At 45.9% G+C, this 18,377-nt stretch overlaps 1 protein-coding gene across 2 annotated transcripts in view; it reads left to right on the top strand.

Annotated features, from left to right (window-relative positions):
* The window catches only part of CIZ1 (CDKN1A interacting zinc finger protein 1), a 36,148-nt gene extending 18,773 nt beyond the window's left edge, over positions 1 to 17,375 (top strand). For both annotated transcript variants that reach the window (XM_053373556.1, XM_053373555.1), the window contains 7 exons: positions 633 to 763; positions 1,796 to 1,880; positions 4,126 to 4,239; positions 7,572 to 7,778; positions 13,570 to 13,627; positions 14,778 to 14,899; positions 16,685 to 17,375. In XM_053373556.1, the coding sequence (XP_053229531.1) occupies positions 633 to 763; positions 1,796 to 1,880; positions 4,126 to 4,239; positions 7,572 to 7,778; positions 13,570 to 13,627; positions 14,778 to 14,899; positions 16,685 to 16,969 (1,002 nt within the window). In that variant the 3' untranslated portion in view covers positions 16,970 to 17,375. The remainder of the gene's footprint in view (positions 1 to 632; positions 764 to 1,795; positions 1,881 to 4,125; positions 4,240 to 7,571; positions 7,779 to 13,569; positions 13,628 to 14,777; positions 14,900 to 16,684) is intronic.
* The last annotated feature ends 1,002 nt before the right edge of the window (positions 17,376 to 18,377 follow it).

The following is an 18,377-nucleotide window of genomic DNA, read 5'->3' as shown; positions in this document are numbered from 1 at the left end:
GCCCATCTGAACTGGATAGGCCTGCCAGGTTTCAAATGATGTATTGCGACCTATGCAACACGTTGGCGATTAATATACACAGAACAATAATTATACATACTTTATCAACCTCCTGAGAAAAATACAAAACATTAAAGAAAGCCACAAAGACTTGCGAACTACCCAGCCTAAAATGAACTTATAATGTCTGGTTTCAATAGATTTTTCAAATGCTTAACTCGGTCTTTTAGATAAGTTCGTGAAGATACCAACAAAAGGTAAGTTCGGTGTTATTCACAGTACCGAGAGATGCTAGTAGAGTTGTAGATAGATGTTAATAAAGTTGTAGATAATGAAGTTGTAGAGACAGGGTGCCGGCGTTTTGCACCTGTTTCGCCCTGGCAGTCCAAGTAATCAAAAGGCCGCTGTTCGCCCCCAACGGGGCCCTTTAACTGGGGCTTGCAGGTAGCACACCCCCAAGACAGTTTTTTGGGCTGTTTCAGTGGTCTTGATGTGCATATTGATATTCAATCTTATAGAGAATACTCTTTCTTGGCTTAAGCTTAAGAGACTGATTTGCTTAGCCTGAGACTGATTTGCATAGGTTTCAAATGATGGCTGCTCCATGTTCTCTCCATATCTCTCTCTCTCAGAATTTCCAGGCTCACATGGCAGGAGCTCAGCACCAGCAGCGACTTCGGGAGATCCAGCACATGAGCAACATCTGCCTTGTCTCATTGTTGCCTGTGGTGAAGGAGCAGAAACCACTGGCTGAGAAAGATGGGTATGTTGGTTTGTTGGACTAGATAGTCCTTGGGGGGCGGGGTCCTTCCAGCTCTGCTTCTATGTGCAGGCTGTAAAATTCTGTGACTGGAGAATGTGGAGCTCTCAGACCGATTGTTTACCCACCCAATCCCTTCACAGGAAGAATAAATCAGGGCTGGAGAGTCTTTTCAGCTACTCAACATGGCAGGTTCTGATGTTCTCTGCAAGCAATGGGGAACTTATTTTTCTGGCCAAGGGCAGTACCCTGGTGTGGGCTGCTTCTCTCCCTTACTGTAGCAGACACAGCTCATGAGCAGATTCCTCATCCCTGTAGTTTCTAGAGCACAAAATTGTATGTTGGGATTTGTGCATGTTCATTTTTGTTCCAAGCGGATATGAAAACACCTATTTCAGCTTTGCTCCTTAGTGGCTCCTGTTGCAAGACTATGCACCACTTGGGGCAGTGCAAAGGTGAAATGATTTGTTTTCATGTCCTCCAGGATTCATTTGATTAGCCTAGGGACTTGGTAGAAATTACCTGCATGCCTTATTGGATAGCTGAAACCTGCAACAAACTTGGCAAATTTGGTGCCTCTCAGATGCTATGGACCACAGCTCCCCTCAGACCCAGCCAGCATGGCCAGGAGTTAGAGAGTGCAGCAACATGTAGAGAACCACAGATTCCCCCATTCTTTCATATGTTCTTCAGGTGTAAAAGTCGCTTGTTCAGAAAATTGTCACACAAGACAACTGGTAGTGGCAGAATTGAGGAAACGGGGGTCTAAGAATGTAATATTTTCACAACTCCCCTTTGCTTCCTGAGTCTTTTGTGTTTTTGCATGTTTCCTGTTTGAGGGTTAGAACTGTGCTCTAAACGCCCCACAGCCTGCAGAGCTGAGATTCTCAATGATGCCAGACGTGTCACCAGGCAGTGTATGAGATCCCAAATGACTGACTAGCAGAATGCCTTTTTTTTACTATATAAAGGCAGTGGAGCAAGTGGGAGATAATGCTGTGTTGCTGTTTTAGTGAAACGTTCTTGTCCTTGCAGAGAGAGCCAGCAGCGGTGGTGTAACACCTGCCAGATACATTTTACAGGTGACCTGATCAAGCACCGTCGGACTCAGGAACACAAGGTAACTCTTTGCCCAGATTTCTCTTTCCTGTAAATAATGGATAGGCAAACTAAGGCCTGGGGGCTGGATACAGCCCAATCGCCTTCTCAGTCCAGCCTGCGGACCGTCCAGGAATCAGCATGTTTTTACATGAGTAGAATGTGTGCTTTTATTTAAAATGCATCTCTGGGTTATTTGTGGGGCATAGGAATTGGTTCATTCCCCCCCCCCCCAAAAAAAAATATAGTCCAACCTCATGGTATGAGGGACAGTGGACTGGCCCACGGAGGAAAAAGGTTGCTGACCCCTGCTGTAAATGCTCAAGGAAGGGGTTGAATGCTGATTACCTCAGGGGAGGTGATAGGTTAATGTTTTTTATATTAGAGAATATTTTAATGGCAAATTAAGGCGCTGACACGAAAGCAAAATATGCTGTTTCCAAGAAAATCGGGCTCATGCATTTTGTTGTTGAGTCATGTCTGACTCTTCATGACCCCCTGGACCAGAGCACACCAGGCACTCCTGTCTTCCACTGCCTCCTGCAGTTTGGTCAGACTCATGTTGGTAGCTTTGAGAACACTGTCCCACCATCTTGTCCTCTGTCGTCCCCTTCTCCTTGTGCCCTCCATCTTTCCCAACATCAGGGTCTTCTCCAGGGAGTCTCTTCTTTTCATGAGGTGGCCAAAGTATTAGAGCCTCAGCTTCAGGATCTGTCCTCCCAGTGAGCACTCAGGGCTGATTTCCTTAAGAATGGATAGGTTTGATCTTCTTGCAGTCCATGGGACTCTCAAGAGTCTCCTCCAGCACCATAATTCAAAAGCATCAATTCTTCGGTGATCAGCCTTCTTTATGGTCCAGCTCCCACTTCCATACATCACTGCTGGGAAAATCATTGCTTTAAATATATGGACTTTTGTCAGCAAGGTGATGTCTCTGCTTTTAAGATGCTGTCTAGGTTTGTTATTGCTTTTCTCCCAAGAAGCAGGGTCTTTTAATTTCATGACTGCTGTCACCATCTGCAGTGATCATGGAGCCCAAGAAAGTAAAATCTCTCACTGCCTCCATTTCTTCCCCTTCTATTTGCCAGGAGATGATGGGACCAGTCGCCATGATCTTAGTTTTTATGATGTTGAGCTTCAGACCATATTTTGCACTCTCTTCTTTCACACTCATTAAAAGGTTCTTTAATTCCTCCATGGACAAAGACAACGGGCTCATGCATAGGGAGTTTTAACAAGTAACGGTAGTGACTGTTTAGTCAACCTGGTGCCCTCAATCTGTCTTTGACTATAGCACTGCTGATGGAGGATGTTTGCTGATATTATATAGCAGGTTCTTTCTTGGGTTAAAAAGGGAGCAAAAAACATAGTAACTCCTTCTGAAAAAGGCATATTTGCAGGTTTGTTATTGCGGTCTCCCCCTCCCCTCAGCAGACGCGGGCAGTAATATTCAAGTTCAACCATTTCCATGTCTGCAGTATTCTTAAAATAATCGCTTTTGAGGCTCCATTTGTTTTATTAATTCCACTTACAGATTGCTTCCTATGAAGCATCTCAGAGTGATCGACAGTAATATCACCAGTGAAAACATACAGAATAAGTTCATGTATTCAGCTACACAAATCCAATGCAAATGCTGCCCCAAATAAATCTCTAGATTGGGCTAAAAAAATACTGGTTGAAAGAGTTTTGAGTTTAGCTCCTTGCTTTCTTCCTGCTTCTCATCCATCAGCCACCAAGGCCTCTATATCAGTGATAAAAGAAAACCTTGAATAACTCACCTTCAATAACTTTGTCAGTTGGCTAATTCCTGAATTGCTAGTTCAGTTCTGTTAATTTGGATCTGAACGGAGACTATACTATTGTGTCCCACTGCAATTGTTAATTTACTCAGCACTGCTAAGGTGTTCGAGTTATCACAAATTACTGCTGTTATGAACAGTCCTTTTGCATACATTTAAGCTGCAATAATTACAAGTTTCACAGACTGTACTGTTGGAATTCCATTGCCGTTGTAACCCCAGCCTTTCCGTTTCCCCCCTTCACATCCATGTGCATGTAAAGGTGTCCTCTGTGCATCTAATGAGGTGGGCTTGAGCTGATGCTGTTATTTTTTAAAAAATCTTCCTTTATATATATCCTGCACTTCCTCCCGAAGGAGCCTGGTATTTAAGGTGGCATCAAATCAAGTGTGCTTGAAGGCTTCCTGTGAGCAAATGCCACATTATTCCCTACCTGTCCCCCTTTCCTTCCTTTTCTTATCTTAGCTTGCCAAACGCTCCCTCCGACCCTTTTGCATGGCGTGCAGCCGGCACTTCAAGACCCCCCGCAAGTTTGTGGAGCATATGAAGTCTCCAGAGCATAAGCAGAAGGCCAAAGAGGTAAGGGCACCTGTACTTCAGGGAACGTGGTGGCAGTTGGGGTGAGCTAGGTAGGACTTGGGCAGGTGGGCAGAGGGCCATGTGTCTGCTGCAGAGCTGTGCCTCAGAAACATCAGAGGCCCTGGCAGGTTTTAGGGGAGGATGTTAGCTCAGTGGATAAAACACCAGCTTTGGGTGCAGAAGGTTCCAGGTTCAATCCCTGGTAGGGCTATGAAATCCTGAAAATGAGAGAACCGCTGTCAGTCAGTGTTGACTACAGTGGTACCTTGGGTTACAGACGCTTCAGGTTACTCCACTAACCCAGAAATAGTACCTCTGGTTAAGAACTTTGCTTCAGGATGAGAACAGAAATTGCACAATGGCAGCAGGAGGCCCCATTAGCTAAAGTGGTACCTCAGGTTTAGAACAGTTTCAGGTTAAGAATGGACTTCCGGAACGAATTAAGTCCTTAACCTGAAGTACCACTGTACTGAACTAGATTGACCAGTTATATTGTCTGACTCAATATAAAGCAGCTTCCCAGACTTAATTGTCCATCTGCTTTAATATTATCTACTGTGACAGGCAGCAGCTGTCTAGGACAGTGGCTCTCAAAGGGTGTGTCGTGTGCCACACTGGTGTGTCAGGAGAAGGATGGCAAGTGTGGCAGGAAAATTCAAGGACAATCAAAGAAACATTTAAACATTTCAGTGTCGTATAGTATGAGATTTTGTATTTCCAGAATATGGGTAAATTTATTTTCAAAATGAGAGCAAGAGCATCAAGTGTGTAGGAATGCTTTGTGTTCTTATGTAGCTGCCTTGTTTTATACTTTCTGGACGTCCCGTGGTCATATTATAAAGTAGTTGTGTTCTATGTTATAAATCAAGCACTGCTAGGAGTCCCGTCCCGTCCCCCAGTGTATTTCTTACCAATAAAAAATTTGGAGTGGCACAAACAAATTTTTATTCTTAAAATGTGAAACTTAAAACCATGGAGAGACTTGGTCTGAATAGAGACATTGGATTCTTATCTCATTTTTAGCCATCTCACTCCTTGCTTTTCCCTGTAAGACCACTGCAGTTGTTAACAGTCGTCAACAGGTTTACCACACCTATCAGCCAATCACCCATTCCCACCACCCTTCTGAGTAATACCCTCTCACCATATATCAGGGTCTGGTCACTTCTGATTGAATGTATCTGAGGAAGTGTGCATGCACGCGAAAGCTCATACCAGTGACAAACTTAGTTGGTCTCTAAGGTGCAACTGGAAGGAATTTTTTTTTTTAAATTTTGTTTCAACCAGAGAAAACAGTTTGAGAACCACTGCTCTAGGGTCTCTGGCAGGGGAAGGTCTTTCCTGTCACTTTCTACGTGGCCTTTTTTGTAACTGGAGATGCTGGGGATTGAACCTGGGAACTTTTGGAAGAAAAGCAAGTGTCCTAGCACTGAGCTATGGACCCTCCCAGGAGAATATGCCGTCTGTGGGCTTTATGGCCTGTAGGTGCACAAGACTGCAAGGACTTGTGGGTTCTCTTGCTGGCACCCTGGCCTGTTTACTTTGATTAGATTTTTTTACTTGACCCTTTGTGGTAAGGGTCCCAGAATGGGTTAACAGCAATATAATCTTCTTTGGCCATCACTTGTGGCCGAGTAAGATTGTCTTTCATGAAAACTGTCTTAACAGTGTATCTGTAAGTGACTGTGGAGGCCAATTCTGGATCCACACATCCTTCCACAGTGGGGACATATGTTTCTGGGCAGGAGTAGATCACAGTGAAGGTTTGCCAAGCGTGCCTTCCTCTTAGCTCGTTTCTCCATTTCATCCTGCGTTCAAGTGTCTTCAAAGCCCACGACACCTTTGGTAAAGGCTGTTCTCCAATTGGAGCATTCGCAGGCCAGTGTTTCCCAGTTGTCGGTGTTTATACTACATTTAAGCTGTCATTGCCTGTCATGGGCCAGGAGTCACCTTCACCCGCTGAACAGCATCCTGGAAAGGGAGAAGGCAGAGTGACTCCACCTGCAGCTGATTAACCTCCAGTGACACAGAGGAGAAGGCATTGATGAGAACCAGCTGGCTTCAGCCTTCTTAAACAGAGCTCTCAGCAGACAAGAGTTTCCATCTGGACTCTTGGCTTTGTGATCTGAATGGTCTGACTACGTGGATTGCTGCTTGCCCAACCCTCGGAACAGACTTGACTTCGTATTCTGACTCTGCCACGTCTGAGACTTCTGTTTGTTTGGCCTCACACTCTGCATGCGGTTGCTGGGCAATGCGACTGACATTACACCAGTGGAACTACTGAGAGAGTACCCCGCTGCCCTGGGAAATATTAACACACACCCCAGAAAAAAATGTCTACTGTTAGTCATCCTTGGGCTATTCCAGGAATGGAAAACCTATGATGTTCTAGGGGTTGCTGGACTCCATGTCCCATCAGCCCTTTCCAGCATGGCCAGTACTCAGGAATAATGGGAACTGTAGTTCAAGAACCGGTGGAAGGCTACAGGCTCCCTATCCCTGGGCTAGACCAAGCTTCTGTCAGTCAAACGGAGCAAGTGGCTTCTGCATGTTAGTTTCACACTTTATAAACGTTGTTTAAGGCTGTTTTGTTTACTTGCCCCTTGGTGGGATCCGTGTGATGATGATGATGATGATAATTAATAAATTAATAAATAAAAACAATACAGCATTAAATATTAAAAACTTCCCTGAACAGGGCTGCCTTCAGATGTCTTCTAAAAGTTTGGTAGTTATTTTTCTCTTTGACATCTGGTGAGAGGGTGTTCCACAGGGCGGGCGCCACTACCGAGAAGGCCCTCTGTCTGGTTCCCGGTAACCTCACTTCTCGCAATGAGGGAACCGCCAGAAGGCCCTTGGCGCTGGATCTCAGCGTCCAGGCTGAACGATGGGGGTGGAGACGCTTCTTCAGGTATACAGGACCGAGGCCATTTAGGGCTTTAAAGGTCAGCACCAACACTTTGAATTGTGCTTGGAAATGTACTGGGAGCCAATGCAGATCTCTCAGGACCGGTGTTATGTGGTCTCGGCTGCCACCCGAAGTCACCAGTCTAGCTGCCGCATTCTGCATTAGTTGTAGTTTCCGGGTCACCTTCAAAGGTAGCCCCACGTAGAGCGCATTGCAGTAGTCCAAGCGGGAGATAACTAGAGCATGCACCACTCTGGCGAGACAGTCCGCAGGCAGGTAGGGTCTCAGCCTGCATACCAGTGTGGAATGCCATTACACTAGGAAGTGCAGGATGTGGGCGGTGGGAGTTGCCCTTTGATCCTAGCCTCCTAAGAGACTTGTCCTTCCTGTCTCTCACCCTCCGTTTGTTGTGTCTGGCCAGGTGAAGTTGGGGGAGAAGGAGCAGGCTGGGCCAGAAGATTCTGAGGAGCTCATAACAGTCGATGCTGTTGGCTGCTTTGAAGATGACGAGGAAGAAGAAGAAGAGGAGGAAGAGGAGGAGGAGGAAGAAGAGGAGCAGCAGCAGGGAAATGCTGTAGAAGAGGGAGCCTCTGGACAGCTGGATAAGGAAGAGTCTCTCATCAAGCAGGTATGTTTTCCAAGAAGGAGTGCAGCAGTGGCTGCATCGGATGTGCCCAACTGGCAACCGAAAAAGGCTCATTTGGTTGCTACAGTGACACTGGTTGCATGTCACTCAAAACCATGGTTTTCTGTTCCTTTAGCACAATGTTTTTCAACCTGTAGTTCCCCAGATGTTGTTGGACTACAACTCCCATCATTCCTAGCCAGCATGACAAGTGGTCAGGGATGATGGGAGTTGTAGTCCCAACAACTTCTGGGGACCCACAGCAAACCATAATTCCTAGCTTGGTGTTACATTCAAACTGGGCCATTGTAGATTGCTTCCCACCAAATCAGAATATGAAATCTTGGTGTAGGAATCATGGTTTCTTTTTATTGTAATTTTTGGTATGCTTTAAACATATTTTATATAGGTATATAGTTTTAATTCTATCAATGCTTAATTGTTTTTTATTGGTTTTTCTATGTTTTTAGCAAATCTTTTTTTTTTTTAAATCTATAAGGCCTGTTAGGGAAAAAGGCCAGGGTATAAATAAATATACAGTGGTGCCCCGCAAGATGAACGCCTCGCAAAACGAAAAACTCGCAAGACGAAAGAGTTTTCCGTTTTGGAGGTGCTTCGCAAAACGAATTTCCCTATGGGCTTGCTTCGCAAGAAGAAAGCCCATAGGGAAATCTCCGCCGGCCTTCAGAAGAGGTCCTGGACCTCTTCTGAAGGCCGGCGGGGGGCAAAAGTCTTTGCTCCCCCCGCCTGCCTTCCCGGGATAGCGGAGAAGCGCAGCGCGTTTCTCCGCTATCCCGATGGCTTTTGAAGGCAGGCGGGGGGGAGCAAAGACTTTGGCCCACCGCTGGCCTTCAGAAGAGGTCCTTCCCGCCAGCATTTTCAGATCGCCCCGGGACAGCGGAGAAGTCTCCACTGTCCCGGGAGCTTTTAAAATGCTGGCGGGCGGCAGCGAAGCGTATGCTGGCGGGCGGCAGCGAAGCGTTCGCTGCCGCCCGCCAGCATTTTCAGATCGCCCCAGGACAGCGGAGAAGTCCTTGCCCCCCCCCCCAGCCTTCAGAAGAGGTCGGGGGACAGACTGTCCCCGGACCTGGTCTGAAGGCGGTTTCCCTAGGAACGCATTGATTGATTTTCAATGCATTCCTATGGGAAACCGTGCTTCGCAAGACGAAAAACTCGCAAGAAGAAAAAACTTGCGGAACGAATTAATTTCGTCTTGCGAGGCACCACTGTATTATCATCATTGTTTGGAGCACAACAAACCAACCCCTGAATTTGGATGTAACACTAAACCATGCATTCTTGTTTGCTGCTCGTGCTATAAAAAGAGCTAAACAATAAAAGTATAACAAAAATAACAATTATTTAAAACATACAAAAAATTAAAATAACAATAAGCTAAAAACAAATTAAAACTTGGATCAACTTTCTAAACATCTGGGTTAGGCTTGTCGGTAAACATTCCTTTTTTTTTTTAGCAGACATCAAAAAATATAAAGTGAAGGCACCTTCTTGATATCAATAAGCAGGGAGTTCCAAGGTGTGGGTGCAGCCACACTAAAAGATTGACTTCTTACAAATGCAGAATGGGGATTCCATATGTGGTAAGGTGATATCATAGGTCCTAATTGTAACTGAAAGGCCAGGGTGAACAGATTAATTTTTTCAGTGGTGACAGGAACCCATCTAGGTTGGCACCAGCTGACCCTGTGAGGGAACCACATTCCACAGTCGTGGTTCAATCTGGGAATAGTAGCCTAGCAATATCTCAAGAGCACTAGGTTGGCTGGCTCCTTCTGCTTCAAGACATTTAAATTCATCTTGATCTCCTTGCTGGCCCTAGTAGGACCAACTTGGCCAGTTAGCCCTGGTGATCATTTGATGTCTACTGACTGGGTCCCATCCCCCCCCATGACCCCTGAATTTTTGTATTTTATTGATATTGATGCTGCATTTTATGTTGTTTTTTATGCTGCTTTTAAGTCGCGTTTTAATCAATGTTTTATATTTGCTGTTAGCTGCCCTGAGCCAGGTTTTTAAACCAGGAAGGGTGGGGTATAAATTATTATTGTTATTATTATTATTATTATTTATTATTATTATACAAGGCTAGGTGCAGAGGTCATTACTGTATTTTTTGCTCTATAACACGCACCTGACCATAACACGCACGTAGTTTTTAGAGGAGGAAAATCCGTAGGCATGCCACCCGTAGGCATTCCCTCCATAACACGCACAGACATTTCCCTTTACTTTCTAGGAGGAAAAAAGTGAGTGTTATGGTGCAAAAAATACGGTAGTTGTCCTGTCTCACAGAACAGGCTGTCCTGGTTTATCCATTAGTGCTGTAGCTTATCAGCACACCTGGTGCATTTAGGGCATTGTGTTTCCTGGTCAAATAGCTTGGCATACATTCATGCTTTCCTCCAAGTAATGGAGTGCAGTGGACTCGCATCTTAACACAGAAGTTAGGTTCCAAAACCAGTGCATAAGGTAAAAATCACACAGAGCCCAAATTACTTTGGATTATCTCCCTGGTCTGGCTGCAAGGGGCCACTGCTTATTTGCAGCACCTCCCTCAGTCCCTGGTCCTTCCTTGAGCCGGAAATGGATCAGTGGAGATGGGAGAGGGTCTTGCCCACCTTTGTGCTAACCGCCGGCTGTCAAATTGTGGGGGGGAGCTGCATGGGGAGGCCTTTCCTGGGTCTCCACAGTCTCCCCCAACTTCTGAATGTGTCTGTGAGCAACCAGGTCGGTGTGAAGAACGTTGGTGACTTGTGGAATTCAGTTGGTAGTTCACCACACCTCATCCAGTGTGATTTACCAGCAGAGTATGTCGAGCCCCAGCAGAGTCTAGAGATTTCCTGATCTCAACGGAACAACTTCTTCCAGAGTCCTCCGTTAAGGGGAAAAATTGATCTCCCACAAGGTTCAAAGACAAGACAAAGCCAGACACCACTGTCTACTAGATACAGTGCTTCTGGTGTCTGAAGTAATGATACATGTGCATAGAGAGACCCACTAGCACTATCATCATGCTAGCTAATGCTCGCATGCTGGCCTCGGTCCAGTATACCTGAAGGAGTATCTTCACCTCCATCGTTCTGCCCGGACACTGAGGTCCAGCGCCGAGGGCTTTCTGGCAGTTCCCTCACTATGAGAAGCCAAGTTACAGGGAACCAGGCAGAGGGCCTTCTCAGTAGTGGCACCCGCCCTGTGGAACGCCCTCCCACCAGATGTCAAAGAGAAAAATAACTACCAAACCTTTAGAAGACATCTTAAGGTAGCCCTGCTTAGGGAAGCTTTTAATGTTTACTAGGTTATCGTATTTTAGTGTTTTGTTGGAAGCCGCCCAGAGTGGCTGGGGAAACCCAGCCAGATGGGTGGGGTATAAATAATAAATTCTTATTCTTATTCTTATTATTTTATGTAAAGCCCACAGCTGCTTCCCCTGACTCACAGATTCAGAGTAAGACCCTGACAGCAAAGAGGGAGGGCATAGACAAGATATCATGAAAGCAATGCCCTAGTGAGGATTATATCCATCTCTACATTCCTGAAACAATTGCAGGGGGAATGACTCAACAAGTGCTAGTGTTTTGTTTTGGTTTTTTTATAATAATAATAATAATAATAATAATAATAATAATAATAATAATAATAATTTATTATTTATTATTTATACCCTGCCCATCTGGCTGGGCCTCCCCAGCCACTCTGGGCGGCTTCCATAAAAACCAAAAATACAGTAAAATATCACACGTTAAAAACTTCCCTGAACAGGGCTGCCTTAAGATGTCTTCTGAATGTCAGGTAGTTGTTTATCTCTTTGACATCTGATGGAAGGGCGTTCCACAAGGCGGGCGCCACTACCGAGAAGGCCCTCTGCCTGCTTCCCTGTAGCTTTGCTTCTCGCAATGAGGGAACCGCCAGAAGGCCCTCAGCGCTGGACCTCAGCGTCCGGGCAGAATGATGGGGGTGGAGACGCTCCTTCAGGTATACTGGACCGAGGCCGTTTAGGGCTTTAAAGGTCAGCACCAACACTTTGAATTGTGCTCGGAAACGTACTGGGAGCCAATGTAGGTCTTTCAAGACCGGTGTTATATGGTCTCGGCGGCCGCCCCCAGTCACCAGTCTAGCTGCCGCATTCTGGATTAGTTGTAGTTTCCGAGTCACCTTCAAAGGTAGCCCCACGTAGAGTGCATTGCAGTAGTCCAAGCGGGAGATAACCAGAGCATGCACCACTCTGGCGAGACAGTCCGCAGGCAGATAGGGTCTCAGCCTACGTACCAGATGGAGCTGGTAAACAGCTGCCCTGGACACAGATTTGACCTGTGCCTCCATGGACAGCTGTGAGTCCAAAATGACTCCCAGGCTGCGCACCTGGTCCTTCAGGGGCACAGTTACCCCATTCAGGACCAGGGAATCCTCCACACCTGCCCGCCTTCTGTCCCCCAAAAACAGTACTTCTGTCTTGTCAGGATTCAACCTCAATCTGTTAGCCGCCATCCATCCTCCAACCGCCTCCAGACACTCACACATATTTCTCATATGGTTGTTGTCCAGAATAGTTGGATTTGCAAAAATAACCAAGCAAGTATTAGAAATCACCCCAGAACTGGCCCTACTAAACATATTCCGAGATAATAATGCCCACTCATATCACAAAGAACTCATAACCTACCTACTCTCAGCAACCAGAAACATCATAGCCAGACACTGGAGAGACCTGTCAGGAGTAAGCATGGACCAGTGGTACCAAATAGTATGGGAAACAGCCTTACTAGAAAAATTAACCAGTAAACTGAAACTCACACGGGGACAAATAGAAGAAGACGCCTTCACCCCGGTATGGCTCCCCTTTATCACATACACAGCCCAACAAGACAATGGCAAAAATGCACCAACAGCATACAAATCAATATGGCTAACCTGAACCAAAACACACATCCACGCCACTCACACATGCAAACAAAGACCTCCACTGCCAACCACAAATGAATAGCCACACCCTAGGACAACCCCAACCTCTCTCACCACCAAAGGAACACAAGTGAACAGCAGAGAACCTGCACAAGCAACGCTGACACCAAACCCTACATATATTAAGTAAAAGAGAAACATCGTCACCTGACCCCACCCCCACCCATCTTTCCCCTCTACCCCCTTTCCTTCCTAATGTCTCAACAAATGAGACTGATTTGTAAAAACGTTACATGGAAAAAATACGAGAGAGACACATACTTTTGTAAATCAAGAAAATATTTAATAAAAATACATTAAAAGAACAAACCAAGCGTTTGGTGTTGCTATGGTAACCCAGTGCACCTGGCACCCTTATCTCAGAACATCCAGACGTGAGGGATGTGCTCCTTAAGGCATTAACATTACACCGACAAGGGAGAGCAAGGCAGGCAGGCAGGTGGAAAGAAAGAAAGAAAGAAAGAAAGAAAGAAAGGGAGGCTGGAATGGATCCCCACAGTTCCAGATGGGATCCTAGTAGCCACTTTTTCAGGAGCTGCAGCTGACTGCCTGTTACAGCATTCATGCAAATTCATGCATGTGTATTGGAACTTTCCTCCTGCTGCCTTGCAGAGTGTCTGGCTAGATGACTCTTGGAGAGGGGGATTTCTTCCAACTCTGGTTCTGTGATTTTGTGAAATGCTCTCATGACCTCAGCTTTAGTTTGCACAGGAGCTTCCTGTCACCATGGAATGGATGACCTTTGCTTGGGGTCCCTTCCAACCCCACAATTCTCTTATTCCCATTTCTTGTTTCCATGCATGTTGGGCCGAAGGAAGCAGCACTGGAAGATTCTGGAGGGAGTGAGGAGTACTGTCCAGATACCATCTATGGTAAGGAAACCATCACAATTGCTGCTGGCTTGGGGCTTTTTCATCTTATTACTTCCTGCTACTACAACCCCTCCACATCATATTTATGCTCTCTAAACTAGTATTTTGCCATTGCTTGAAATCTTGTAACTACCCTAGATTTAGAAATTCATTATAAAACAGGGACGCTAAAGGCAATAGGCCCATAGATGACTTGTTTTTACTTTCAGGCCAGGCTTTTACAGTAGCTAATACTGAGGGAAGGATTTCAAAGTAAGATTCCCAATAATTTTCTTTACAACAGCAGATATTTAAGATTTCTCTTTATTGTTATTTCTTCCTCCTCCAATACTGGATATTCCTTAAACCATTATTTTAACATAGCCAATTTTGTTGCGCGATAATAACCATTTATTCTGGGTGCTGCCATACCGCTGCTGCTTGTTTCTTTTATACAGAGTTTTGGGCAGCTACTTTTAGTGATTTTTTGTTCCATAGCAAATGCTGTATCAATCTCTGGCGTTTTGATAGTATTTCAGGTGGAATACTAATGTAATGTTTAAGAGTATAAATAAATTCTGTGTGGGACATTCGTTTTTATAGTAAATACTCTCCCATACCATGAGATAGATAAGGAATTCCAAAATTCCAGTGATTTCTCCCAACTCACAAAACAGCTTTTGGTGATTAATCTTTACTATATATTCTAATTTGTTTGTAACCCATATTCCCAGATATCTAATTCTGTGTTTATTTCTCCGCTGTATTTTGGTTATCCATTCATTATCCTTTAAATTTTCATTTGAAATGTTTGTATCAAGCCACTCGTGATTTGTTGTAATTTATTTTATACTGTAACCTGTTATTTGCCTGTAACAAGATAATAACCTTATGACTTCTTTATAAGATTTCAAAGGGTGCAATGCCAGGTGGGATTGCCAAAGTCCTTTTTCTCAGACACCCAACCCCTTTTCTGCCTCTTAATTTTATTCATTTATTATGTTTTTGCTAAGCACATAAAGCTGAATGTGCACAAGTTAAATGCATGTAAGTTGTGGGCTTCCTGTATTTATGTATCACACAATGCTTTATAAGGGGGGGGGGAAGGTTTTATTAATTCATTTTGGTTCTGTTCAGTGTGATGTGTGACTTCCCCTCCCTCATTTCACAGGCCTGGATTTTCTGGTCCCGGTGGTAGGCTTCCTCTGCCGGCTGTGCCACAAATTCTGCCATAGCGACTCTGCTGCCCAACTTGCCCACTGCAAATCCCTGATGCATTTTGAGAATCTCCAGGTAAGACCCTCTTCTGCCTTGGTTCCTCCCATCCCATGTCTGTCTGCTCTGCCCACCCCCCATGGCTCCTCCTACGCTTCAACCTTTAGGCTCCAGGCTTCATAACGCCTTCCTATTACGCCCCTGCTGTCTTGCCATCGCAAGCCTTCCCTCCAGTGCCTGCTCAGTGCTTCTAGATCAGTGTCTGTCCCACTGGCTGACAGTCCTGCTTTGTCATATTGTCCATTCCGTCTGCTTTCCCAAGAGGAATGGTCCTTCTCTCCATTGAGGATCCTGGCCAACTGCATGTGACCAAATGGTTTATAAGGAGTTGATTCCAGACTAAGTTCTTTATGAGACATGTTAGTTGTGATTTAATGTAAAGGTAAAGGGACCCCTGACCATTAGGTCCAGTTGTGACCGACTCTGGGGTTGCGGCGCTCATCTCACTTTGCTGGCCAAGGGAGCCGGCGTACAGCTTCCGAGGCATGTGGCCAGCATGACTAAGCCGCTTCTGGAGAAACCAGAGCAGCGCTCGGAAACACCGTTTACCTTCCCGCCGGAGTGGTACCTACTTATCTACTTGCACTTTGACGTGCTTTCGAACTGCTAGGTTGGCAGGAGCAGGGACCGAGCAACGGGAGCTCACCCCGTCATGGGAATTCAAACCACTGACCTTCTGATCGGCAAGTCCTAGGCTCTGTGGTTTAACGCACAGTGCCACCCGCGTCCCAAGTTGTGATTTAGGGTACACTGAAATCAATGATGTGGCAGCTGCAACTTTTCCTGGAGAGTAGAGACCTTGCATCCAGCACTTGCATGATTACTGGCTTCTGGGATTGAGTGCTGCAATGCACAGACCATGGGGTTGCCCCTGAGGAATGATTTGGATTTCAGGTTAACGCAGCTCCCATTCTCTGTCGAGACTAGCCTGAGTGTTTCTACGTTACATTGGACAGTGTCAGTAACTGCCAAACTTGTTATATGTGATGCTACCCATTAGGTAGCAGATACTGTACAGTGGAGAACTGGTGCATATTTCATGCTAAAGCCTGAAAAATTATGCAGCAAAAATGCACAACCAGTTCTGCAGTAAAAGGTAAAGGGACCCCTGACCATTAGGTCCAGTCGTGGCTGACTCTGGGGTTGCAGTGCTCATCTCGCTTTATTGGCCGAGGGAGCCGGCGTACAGCTTCCGGGTCATGTGGCCAGCATGACTAAACCGCTTCTGGTGAACCAGAGCAGCGCACGGAAATGCCATTTACCTTCCCGCTGGAGCGGTACCTATTTATCTACTTGCTAGGTTGTCAGGAGCTGGGACCGAGCAACGGGAGCTCACCCCATCATGGGGATTCGAACCGCCAGCCTTCTGATCGGCAAGTCCTAGGCTCTGTGGTTTAACCCACAGTGCTACCCGCGTCCCATTTCTGCAGTACCTACTATATAAATTTGGTCTTGCTTGTCACTAAGTCAAAGGGCCCTGAAGGACCCTGAAGTCCTGACTCCCCAACCACGGGAAATCTTACTCAGCACCACCTCTCTTCTACACTCCCCACAGATTTATCTGAAGCCATGAGGACTAGTATGCATCTTTGGTAAAAAATAAAGCACAGTGCTGGGTTGTGTTCCCCTAGGACTGCCTCAGGCACACTGGCTATCAAGGGTAGGGGAGGAGTTGCTCTTGAGGGAGGAGTTGCTCCCAGCTGCTGTTGCACAGGTTTGCCCACCACATGTTTGTGGGGCGGCACCCTCACATTGGGGACCAGATTACGAGTAACCTTGAATTCCTTTTATTTTCAATTGCAGCGGTACAAAGCCATGAGACTCCAGCCTGCTACTGCATTTGTGGACAAATCCAATAATCCCCAGCAGGAGCTGAGCGGCCTGCAGACTCCGACTCCGACTCCTCCTGCTGCTGCTCCTGCTCCGGCTGCTCCGGCTGCTGCTCCTGCTCCTGCTGCCATTGACAAGATGGATTGTAAAACAGAGGCTCCTAGTGTAGGAAAGCAAATCACAGTGTTAATGGAAGCATGTCAGTCTTCAGGAGAAGAGGCTTCCACTGCAGAGCAGAGTCACAATTTGAATAGATGATGTGTGTGGAGCTCTGCCCATCACGGAGGAGGTGAAAGGGCCATCTCCCGGCTGCTAGCAATAGCTCCTTGGGGAGACAGGCCGCTGCTGCTGTAGGGAAGGATCAGGACTTCCTGGGAAGGTGGAAGAGTTCCATGGTTGTAGGGAGGGTCTCAGCAGATGCTGGAGCAGGTGCATCTGCAAAAGGCTGAGGCCAGGGAAAGGAAACGGACGCCCTCTTTTCATCACAGCTGGTTGGCTAGGTAGAGGGCCAGATTAAGCTGCCTATTTGGTGCGGGGGGGAGCTTAATTCGTTTAATTTTTTTTCTTTTGCTGGAAAAGCCTTACTCCTTTTCTGTCGTTGTCCCCCACCATCTTTTCCCCCTTGTCATCTCCTTTTAGAGAAATAAAAGTATGCTGTAGTTTTGTTGCTGTTTTTGTTCTGAAGGATTTAAGGGTGGGGTGAATCCACGGCTTTGCATGTCCACTTGCTAACAGGATTGCTGTGGCATTTCTCTACATGGCAATTCTTGAACCCTCTGGACCAGGAAAAGCGCTCTGTAGAACAGCCTTTCTCAACGTTGGGTCTCCAGCTGTTGTTGGAATACAACTCCAGCCATCATTGACTACTGGGACTGCTCACCTAGGGATGGTGCGAGTTGTGACCCAACAACAGCTGGAGACCCAAGGTTGAGAAAGGCTGGTGTAGAGAATTTAAAGTCATTTAAAGCATCCAGCGTATGATCTTCCACCTCAACTTCCTGCTTTTTAATAGAGCCACTAAAATATTTTGCATTTTTTTGCTAATACAGTGTGGGGGAAAGCTGGGTATTTGAGGAATATGTGGCCCTCTATTTGTTAATTGGATCCCAACACCCCAGATTATTGGCTGTTCGGGCTGGGGCTGATGGGACTCCTGCTCTCAATAGAACCTGGTGTGTCACACACTCCCTTTCTCCAGTCTCAGGTGTAACTGACATTTGCATTTTAAGCCTATGTTCATAGAAGCAACTCAAGATATCTCAGATTGTGAGTTCGAGCCCTACATTGGGCAAAAGATTCCTGCATTTCAGGGGGTTGGACTAGATGACCCCTCATGGTCCCCTTCCAACTCTACGGTTCGATGTATTTTTTTAGCATTACATGGAAATGGGGCTGGATTAGAATAGATCCCACTGAAACAGAACACCCACAGAGACTTTTTCCATAATCACTCTTGATTTATTAAAAGTTGCATCTTTAGAAACGTTGGAGGTTATTCAGAGTAAAAATTGGTCTTTGAGCTCTTACTGTGAGATTACAATGATAATTAGAAATTTCACAGGCTTAAAAGAGTGACACTGAGTTAGAACCTCATAGCAACAAATTGACATCATCCCCAAGTGCAATGACTGAAGAGTCCGATCCCATTGTGATCCGGAAACACTGC

The sequence above is a fragment of the Podarcis raffonei genome, chromosome Z, assembly GCF_027172205.1.
Source record: "Podarcis raffonei isolate rPodRaf1 chromosome Z, rPodRaf1.pri, whole genome shotgun sequence".
NCBI lineage: Eukaryota > Metazoa > Chordata > Lepidosauria > Squamata > Lacertidae > Podarcis > Podarcis raffonei.
This window is presented reverse-complemented; position numbering and strand designations above follow the sequence as displayed.